Source organism: Phalaenopsis equestris, unplaced genomic scaffold (genome assembly GCF_001263595.1).
Source record: "Phalaenopsis equestris unplaced genomic scaffold, ASM126359v1 Scaffold000411, whole genome shotgun sequence".
NCBI classification, from domain to species: domain Eukaryota; kingdom Viridiplantae; phylum Streptophyta; class Magnoliopsida; order Asparagales; family Orchidaceae; genus Phalaenopsis; species Phalaenopsis equestris.
The window spans coordinates 27,787-38,452 of record NW_018164852.1 but is presented as its reverse complement, the minus strand read 5'-3'; the positions used below and the strand labels follow the sequence as shown (position 1 = coordinate 38,452).

The 10,666-nt window shown below is 34.9% G+C and overlaps 1 protein-coding gene across 1 annotated transcript in view; it reads left to right on the top strand.

The window, feature by feature from the left end:
• Positions 1-874: 874 nt before the first annotated feature.
• The window catches only part of LOC110026999 (C-terminal binding protein AN-like), a 32,511-nt gene continuing 22,719 nt past the window's right edge, over positions 875-10,666 (top strand). The window contains exon 1 of the mRNA XM_020728250.1: positions 875-1,186. Within this exon, the coding sequence (XP_020583909.1) occupies positions 875-1,186 (312 nt within the window). The remainder of the gene's footprint in view (positions 1,187-10,666) is intronic.

Genomic DNA, 10,666 nt, shown 5'->3' with positions numbered 1-10,666 from the left:
AGGTATGGCTCATATACCAGAAATTTGGAGTTTTTTGGATTTGGAAAGTTGTGTCTCCTGAAATGAAGAGGTATGTCTCTTGGTGTGAAGAGGTGTTTCTTGGATTAGTGGGTTGGGGGAGTTAGAGAGTTTTATTTATAAATAGATGTGTAACCTTATCGGTATGCAACTTCTCTAAAATAGTGAAATTTGCCGCTCTGCTCCAGAGAATGTAGGCATCTTTGTTGAACTTCGTTAAATCTTTGTTCTTCTTCTCGATTTGAGTTGTTCACACTAAATTTCACAAAAATTATATATAGTACCAATTTCTTTTAGGTAACATTAATTTATTTTTATTGCAAATGTTAATTAATAAATGTTTTTTATAGGCTCGACTGGTCAATTAAATAGAATAATTTATGAACATGATGGCTTGTTGCCGTGCAAGCACTGTTGTTTATTAAAATAAGGTTCTTTTATATATATTAATATTACCGAGAACCCTCTATGAAGCAACCTTTCCATAATTTTCGCCATACAAAATATGTAAATTCTTTTACATTTATAATAACACAAACTTGTCCATCCTTTAGATCTAATGCATGCTAGGAGATTCGCGACAGCAGAATAAATGATTTTTGTATTAGTGTAGTACGAAAATTCGTCACGCACTCAGAAAGAAGTAAGGAAATCGTGATGACACTATGAATTTTTTACGTGGAAAACCTAAAAAGAGAAAAAACCACTGGGCAATGCTCAGTTGAAATATTTCACTATGAGTTAGCGATTACAGGCACAACCTCTTGTCCCACAAACGGAAAAGGGTTTCAGAATTTCTCAGTTTGCAACGTTCTGCACACAGGTGAACCCATGCTAGAGAGTGGGCGACAACGGCATGAGACGGCGGCTGTTGGACGATGATGACCCTAGACAGCAACAGTCGGAGAGCGGCGATGGCCAAAAGGCGGCAGTGGTGGAAAGGCGACGACAACCGGAAGGTGGTGACTGTGGTCGGATGGTGTTGGCTGCGACCGGAGGGCGGCGGCCCAAGGGCAGAGACAGCGACAGTCGGAGAGCGGCGATGGCCAAAAGGCAGCAGTGGTGGAAAGGCGACGACAACCGGAAGGTGGTGACTGTGGTCGGATGGGGTTGGGTGCGAGCGGGGGGTGGGGGGTGTGGCACTACGGCTAGAAGGCGGCGGCCTGAGGCAATGGCAGTCGAAGGGAGATGATGCGCCTTAAAGTTACTTATTTTATATGCATATTTTATACTTATTTTTTAGGATATTATGCTTTAATGAAAGGTATTTTTTGTGTTTTTAGTTGCAGCTGCAAGAAAAATAGTTTAAGAGCAAAAAGAAGCAAAAACACATCAAAAAGACGCAAAATGGGCTAAATCAAGACAATTGTCAAAACAACCGAACTGAAGCCTAGGCACCAAATGGAATTCGCGGTTGGCGCCTAGGCCCATCAGTTTGGCACCAGAGACGGTTACACTTATATTCATTGAATATGGACGAATTTTGAAAAGCAGTCAGAAGCAAGTCTCAGTGATTTTTGAAGCTCTATATATTGAGAATAATTTTGGAAGAAATGGGGGAGTCTTAGAGTCGTTTTGAGAAAATGAGGAACCGATATAGAGTGGGAGACCACCCTAGTAAGGTTTTGTGAGTCATTGTGATTTTTGGAGTATTGTGAGTTTGTTAAGAGCTTTGTGGAGTCAGATAAGTCAGGAAACTTCAGAGGAGTGCTTGGGGAAACATTTGAGATCAGTATTGGTATTTTTTTCTTTTGTATGTTGGATTTGAGTTTTATAAATAAGTTTCGTTTTGATATCCCCATGAATTCTTAATAGTTTTCCTCTTTCTCCTTGCAATAAGAAGAAATTATGTGTTGGATTTGATTTGTATAGAACTTCTTTTATTCTAAAAATTTGTGATAGTATTTTCATCGGTTCTTTATTTACTTTGCAAACTGACCGTTCGTTTTGTTAAAACTTGTTGAGAAAGTTACAGACCTGAAAGGGCAAAAATTTCTCTAACTAGTGAGTACCACATTTTACTTAAAAAGAGTCATGGTGACCGTCCAAGGAGAAGTGCAAATAGGAAGGGATGTAAGATTTGATGGACGTAAAATTGATGTTTCTAGGGTGACAGACTAGATTATGTTATCAATTTGGTCTAGAGTTGGAACTAAGGGTCACTAGTAGGTACTATAGAGAAGGCACGGTGGGTAATCAAGAGATAAGAGGCTAGAACATACTCAACACTACTATACATGCTAACACCAACTTTAGATTAGTCATTGTTCTTTATGCTCGAAAGAGGTAAATAATATGTTTGCTCATATTTGTCACAATACATCAGTTAAACTTCTAAACATATGCAATCCTACACTGATTATGAATTATTTGCAAGAGAATGTCTCTTTACATATATTGAATTTTCTAGTTTTTGTTATTTTTGAAACCCAACATTTACTTTTAAGTTGTACTTGTAGGAATTAATAAAGCTTAAATTTTCACTTTAATTACTTTTTATTTTCATAAAATATATTTTACTATTTAAAGTAAAGGTCTTTCTTAGTCAAATACATATAGCTATCAGCTATCCTCGTGGAATCGATACTAGGGTTTTTAAGAAAAATCCTACATTACTTGAAATGATACGTATACTTGCGTCGTACTATTAGTGTGAAAGTTTGTCATATAATTTTTAGATTATTTCATCTATTTACACTAGCCGTTAAATATAATTTGGGTTAAGTTTTTTGTAATTTGTTGGAGTAAAAATATTTGCGTAATTGCTGGTCGGGTCAAGTTTTTTGACACTGTTGTCGGGGATTATAACGAATTTTTTTTACTTAAGAAACTTTATCTGAGCTGTAGATTTATTTTACGAAAATTAAAAAATGATTTTAGCACTTTATCCGAAAAATTAATATGCAAAAACTAAAAATATAAAATATTTTTTTAGATATTTTAAGTAGTTTATTTTCTGAATTTTAGTTTTTGCATGCGTAATTTGGAATTTGATGGTTTAGTACCCTACGATTCTAAATTAGAATGAACAATAAGAATAATTCGAAAACAATAAGGCCTTCACAATTTACAAGAGATAACAAACACTTCACATAACAATTTTGAATCAAAGCGCTGAAAATGAACATCAAAATGTACAGAAAATTTTATGGGAATATGCAAACTCAACAGTAGATGAAATTCATTTAAACATACAAACCCCTGCTGTGGCGGCTAACTCGTTCGAACTAAAACATGCTATTATACAAATAGTGCAAAATAATCAGATTAGGGAACACCATCTAATGATCCAAATTTACATCTAACAATTTTTTTAGAACTGTGTGCTACATTTAAATATGATGACATTTCAAACGATGCTGTTAGACTTAGACTTTTCCTTTTTCATTAAGTGATAAAGCTATGATGTGGTTAAATTCACTAGCACTTAGATCTATTAGAACTTGGGGGATTTAACATAAGAATTCCTGGCTAAGTACTTTCCTCCTTAAAAAATGTCTAAGCTTAGAAAAGATATACTGATATTATTTCTTTTACTTAACATGGAGGAGAGTCAATATACAAAGTTTGGAAAATATTTAAGGAACTCCTCAGAAAATGTCCACATCATGCATTTCCAGATTGGTTAACCATTCAAACATATTATAAATGGTTAGTAGGATCACTTATATCTATAATTGATGCTGCTACTTGAGGTTCATTAATGTTTAAACCATTTGATGAAGTGTATGCTTTAAATGAAGAGATGACTACAAACAATTTTCAATGGTTCTCAGAAATGGTAAATTCTAAGAAAATAATCAGTATTCATGATAATGATGTTATTTTAATTGTTGCATCTCAAGTTATTGCATTATCTAAGAAAATTGATCAAATTGGAATGAATTTTTTCTCAAATACCTCAAGTGATCGAATAAAATTTATTAGGACAAATGATTGATTCTCAAACTTTATTAGAAACTATAAATATTATTAATAGACTCAATAGCTCATATTCAAAAATTTTCATCTTAATTTTAACCGGAATAACAATTCTAATGATGAAAGTGAACAATCAAGTAAACTCATTGGGAAATTGGAACAATCAGGGTAGTTCTAGCAATAGACTTTCTTATCCTCCTAGCTTTAATAACCAACAATTTAAGGAAAAGAAGTTATCGATAGAATAAGTGGTGTTATAAATGGGTTATTAATTACAAAGTTAAAGTGCTGTTATTTGAAATATTGAGAATCAACTGGGACAAATTGCTAACACACTTTGTAATAGACCCCAGAGAACACTTCCCAGTAATGTTGAGATAAATTTGAAAGACAAAAGTAGAGAACAAGAGCAAGTTAAAGTTGTCCAACTTTGGAGTGGAAAGTAATTAAATGTTAGAGTTCAAAAAGAAATTGAAGTTGAGAGAGAAATTGAAGAAACTAAAAAAGCTAAGGAAACTATTTCTAAGGAAGTTGAAACACCCATTTCTCCAACTAAAATTAATTTAGAGAAACCATCACTTCTTTTTTCCTCGAAGACTTAGACAACAAAAGTTAGATCAACAATTTTCAAGAATTTTCAAGATATTTAAGAAGCTTACAATTAACATTTCTTTTGCAGAAGCTTTAGAACAAATGCCTAGTTATGTCCATTTTATGAAAGAAATTTTAAACAAAAAAAGAAGTTCGAAGATTATGAGACTATTGCACTTAGTGAAGAATGTAATGCAATAATTCAAAAAAAGCTTCCTCAAAAGCTTAAAGACCCTGATAGCTTCACCATACTAATGACAATTGGAGAAAAAATTTTGTGGAAAAACCTTATGTGATTTAGGAGCAAGCATTAATCTCATGTCATTATCTGTCTTTAGAAGGTTAGACTTTGGAGAGATTTCTCTCGCTAATGTAACCATTCAGTTAGCTGATCGATCTATTACTTATCCTAAAGGGTTATAGAAGATGAACTTGTTAAGGTGGATAAATTTATCTTCCCTAATGATTTCATTGTGTTAGACATAGAAGAAGATAAAGAAATTCTTATTATTTTGGGGAGACCTTTCCTTGCAACCGAACGTGCAATGATAGATGTGCAAAAAGGAGAACTAACAATGAGAGTTAATGACCATGAGAGTTAATGACCAAGAAAGAGTTAATGACCAAGAAGTTACATTTAATGTGCTTAAAATAATGAAGTACCCCGATAAAGGAAAGAACGGGAAATGCTTTAGAATTAAAATTATTTATTATAAGATTGTTAATTATTTTCAAAAAAGATGTGATGTCATATCAGATTAAAAAGAAGAAGTCATATCAAATCAGGAAGAGTTGAAGAACAAAATTGAGAGTGATTTAGAGGATAAATCAAATGTTATAAACACTGAGGATTCAAATTATGTTCAGAAAAATTGATACTACTAGAATAGCAAACCCCTGATTCCTTTTATTGAAAAACCTCCTGAACTTGAGATGAAAGTTCTCCCTACTCATTTAAAATATGCATTTTTTTGGAACTCATCAACTTTACCAATAATTATATCCTCGGATTTAACTGTAAAATAAAAAGAAAAATTATTGGATACTTTGCGAAGTTATAAAAAAATCTTTGGGTGGACATTAGTTGATATTAAAGGAATCAGTTATTCAATCTGTATGCACAGAATTTTAATAGAAGATAATCATAAACCTAGGGAAAATACTCAAAGAAGATTAGATCCAATTATGAAAGATGTAGTGAAGAAAGAAATTTTAAAGTGGTTAGATGTGAGAATTATTTATCCAATTTAAGATGGTTCTTGGGTTAGTTCTATTCACTATCCTCCTAAAAAAGGAGTAACAGTAGCTGTTAATGAAATGAATGATTTAATTCCAACAAGACAAGTTACTGGATGACAAATTTGTATTGATTATAGAAAATTAAATTTTGCCACTAGGAAAGATCAGTTTCCTTTACCTTTTCTAGACCAAATGTTGGATAGACTAGCTGAGCACCACTATTTCGCTTTATGGATGGATATTTTGGGTACCACCAAATATCTATCACTCCAGAGGATCAAGAAAAGACGACATTTATCAGTTTTTATGGGACTTTTGCTTTTAGAAGAATGTATTTTGGTTAATGCAACGTACTTGCAACTTTTCAAATGTGTATGATGTCTATTTTTTTGCGACTTAATTGAGAAAGGAATAGAAGTTTTTATGGATGGCTTCTCAGTTTTTGGAACCTCTTTTGATTCATGTTTAGATCATTTATCTAATGTTCTAAAACGCTGTGAAGAAACAAATTTTATTCTCAATTGAGAAAAATAATAATTTATGGTTGCAGGGAAATTGTATGAGGACATAAAATTTCTGAAAATGCTGACAGAGTAAAGGATTATTGTCTAGCATAGTACGGAAATCCGACACACACTCATATTGAAGTAAGAAAATAGGCACGATGCTAGAATTTTTTACGTAGAAAACCCAAAAGGAAAAAAAACCACAGGGCCTTTCCCAATTCAAATGTTCCACTATGAGTTAGGGTTACACAATTTCCCTGATTACATGTATAACTCCTTATCCAACATGCTAGGAAGGGTTGCACAATTTCCCTGACTACAATGTCTATGCACGAATGAACACATAGTAAAGAGCAGGCGGTGGTGGTGGCCTGAGACAACGGCGGCAACCTGAGACGGTGATGATCGGAAGGCGACAACCTGAGAAGGCGATAGTTGGAGGCAGCGGTGGCGACCGAAAAACGGTTGCATCTGTTGGAAAGAGGGTGGAGATGGTCATAGGCAACGATGTCAGGAGACGGTGATGACTAGAGACGGTAATGGCCTGACAATGGTGGTTGTGGCTAGAAGGCGGTGGCATAAGGGCGGAGATAGCCGGAGGCGGCGACAACCAAAGGCGGCGGAGACCGGAGCCGACGATGCAAGAGGCTGAGCAACTGTTCCCTTTTATGCAGGCCTGCTCTCTCTCTCTGGCTTTGAGTCTCTGTCCCCTCTCATGAAGTGCTTGGGGCTCTATTTATAGAGTTTAAACTGCAAATAAGACATGAATCCAAAACACTCTTAATAGGACATTCGAGAGAGATCCCATCAATTAGATAGTGTTTGATGTACGTTTGACTGCTTTAATGATGTCAAAATTTAGTGATCTTGGTCTCATTGGATTCGTCTCACTGAGACGTTCGATTTGGCTATAAGTATGTCATAGTTGACACCGACATTCCAATTATACTGAAAACCATCTAAAAATGGTTTGTTGGTTCTATTTGGGTTTGATTTAACTCGGATTTGATTGATTTTAGTATCTTTGGGTCCATCTCATCGGACCGATCAATTTGACCATAAGTTTGCTGGAATCAGATATTTGGATGAATTTTTATCAAAATTTGAATATTTCTTGCTAAAAAATTTGCATTGAAATCTGCATCACGCCTCGAAATTCATGTTAGATATTGAAAATTTATTTATGACGTATCAAGATCAAAAGTGTATTTTTTTTATGCCTTCCAATCTCTGGATTGTTTTCTCAAATTTTGCATTTGTTTAGTCTAACCCACGACAAAATTTTGAGTTAGGATATTAAAATAAAAAATAAAAATTTTGATGAATTTAAAATGACCATAATATGTATTTGTTGATGAATACAAAATAAATTTTAATTGATGAATTATGTATTACATTTATCTTAAAATAAATTCAGTTACTGTAATCTTTTTTCTGACCTATATTTTCTCCCTCATGCATTGAGAATCATTTTTGCCCCTAAAATGTTTTGAAGATTTTTGTCCCTAAAACTAGGTTCGTCTCTCTCCCTCCCTCCCCCTCTCTCGCTCTCTCTAAGAATGTCAAACTAAGGGTCCGTTTGGGCAGCTTGTGTGTTTTAGGATAAACCGATTATCATGAAACGCGACAAGATAAGCTGTTTATCCTGAAACGCGGCCAGCGGGCCGGCCGCAGGGGTCGACCCGCGGCCTGCGTTTAGTGTAAAAACTCAAACGTAATTTCGGATAAACTGGTGAAACACGTGAACCAAACAGTTTGGCAAAACGCCGCCCGCACTTATAAACTGCCCCAAACGGGATAAACTGGTGAAACACGTGAACCAAACAGTTCGGCAAAACGCCGCCCGCACTTATAAATTGCCCCAAACGAACCCTAAGGCGATGCTTCATTACTTTAAATATTTTTTAAACACCCAACCCTAAGACGATGCTTCATTACTTTAAATATTTTTTAAACACCCTTATTCAGGCTCAAAATGCAAAAAAAAAAAAAAAAACAAGTATCAAGACTTACATATATTCCTTACATTATAAATTTAATTAAGCAATTGTCACTATCTCAGCTCATATTACATGTGAAATCGCTGTCCAAGTTGTGCCACTCTTCACCGCCATACGACGCGTGATAGATACTTTTATAATAGCCACTTAGCCAGTTATTTTTAATTAGCAGCCAAGGAAGATTTACATATATACCACTCTTCCTATATATTTACATCCGTACCACCTTAACTACGCCTGAAAAAAATGTATTACACTTGCAAATGATGGTATAAATGTAAAAAAAACAAAATTTAGATATCAGACATGCAAATATACATGAAAATGGGATGGTATATGTAAATGCCCAAACAAATAAATGATAGACATAAAGCACAAATCCACTTGCAATACTCAGTCATGAAACGAAAGAATTTGTACAAGTCTTCCAATGCATTTATGTTTGTTTTGACTCACTGCTCTCATTCAACAAAACACACTGGACTCTTTCCACCAAGCCATCTAAGACTCAGAAATTTCCCTAAACGTCAACATGATCAAATTGAACGTCACGAGGACGCCAAAAGAGTCTTTAAATACCAGACCGGAATGGCGAAGGGAAAATACAACCAGAGGCAAAGTAGAGAGGAGAAAGTTATAGATAGATGAAAATGGGATTGGAGAGTTTTGAAGCTCATGGAGGAGGGGATGTGATGTTCTGTGTGATTGTCATGTGGCTATCTATCATCTCAATGATCATTTTTTCTTGTATCGATGATCGTCCCATGGCTTCGTCTCGTTCGAGCAAGAGTTCGCGGAAGAGTTCACGGCGACGGTACAGTGATGGTAGCTCATATCTTTCTTTCTGATGGAAGGAAGTTTGTGGAGTGGTGAGTTTTTTTTGTTTCTCTGCAAAGGTGCTTTTGTGGGAGGCATGAGACTTTTTGCAATGTACCATTTGTGTCGTGTAAGCTTTATATGGGGACTTGTCTTCGGCAAGATGTTAAGAAGTGTGTTATTAAGCTTTGATTTTATTCAGAAATTGAATTTTCTGAAAAGTGATGGATTGAATGCATAAAGGAGAGTTGTGTATGGCTCTCTTGTTTTGGATATATTGAGTTCTTATGGCGTGCAAAGGCAAATGAGTAATCAACTTTTGTTCTAATACGGAGAATTTTGTAGCACGCGGGAAGATTTTTCGTGGAATTTTTTTAATAATTAAGCCAGTATTTCTACCAGCTCATGACCAAAAAAAAAAAAAAAACTATGAGCAAAGATTAATTCATGGTTGCCTGCTTTGACACAGTAATGCTTGGATAAATAAATAAAGAAATAATTGCAAAAAAAAGAAGCTTAGCGTTTTAAAGCTTTTTTTCTATAATTATATTCATTAGGATTTGATAATTAATGAGTAATATTATTGATATGCCACTAGCAAAATTTTATCGTCAAGCACGAATCTTGAGGGGTGGCATAAATCTGGAAATAATTTTTTTAGTAAGAAACCACGAATCTCGAGGGATGGCATAAATCTGGAAATAATTTTTTTAGTAAGAAAAGGTTAAATTTTAATTAAAAAACATTTATAACTTAGAATTCAATAAACGTATGGTCAAACTGAGCGTTCGATGAGATGAACACAATGACACTAAAAGTGGTCCAATCACATTCTAGAAAGAATCTAGTGTGCAATTAAAATGTCAAACAAATATCAAATCTGACAAATTTATGGTCAAATCACAAGATAAATCTAATGAGCTCATGATTATTTAATTTTGACATTGTTAAGACACACAAATATCCATAAAACACTATCTCCCCGGGTCATCTGATGGAGTAGCTGGATTCCTTCCTTATTTGTCGGGAGTTCTCTCTCAGACTCTATAAATAGAGCTCTATCTCCTTCATGAAAGTGGGATCTAGATTTGAACCGGGGGAAGCCAAGAGTTTGGAGGAGAAGGAACTGATCATGTACAGTGTTCTACATAAAAGGTCCAACGAACACCACCCACTTCTTCAGCTGCTGACCAACGTCGAACACCGCTAGTTGTGATCGACCACTTTCTATTGCGACATGCTTGATGCAACAAAGCTTCTTATGAAAATATAATGTGAGATGTGGAATACCGACGTACATTGTATAATACAAACCACACAACAAGTCATACTGAACACTAGGCAGCAACACACCCCAAAAATGGTGTACTGGAGTTCAAATAACTGCTCCCAATTGCAATCACTCTGGGTTGTGTTGCAACAAAATTATACGTTGAGTATGTCCAATGCTTTCCTGCCTGTAAGACAAAAACATGTACTTGTACTCACAAATTCATAGTGGATTGTTGTGATTGGGCTAGGCCTTCCCCCTTTCCAGGTGTTTAATGTAAAATCTTGTGGTGTCTCTATCTGTCA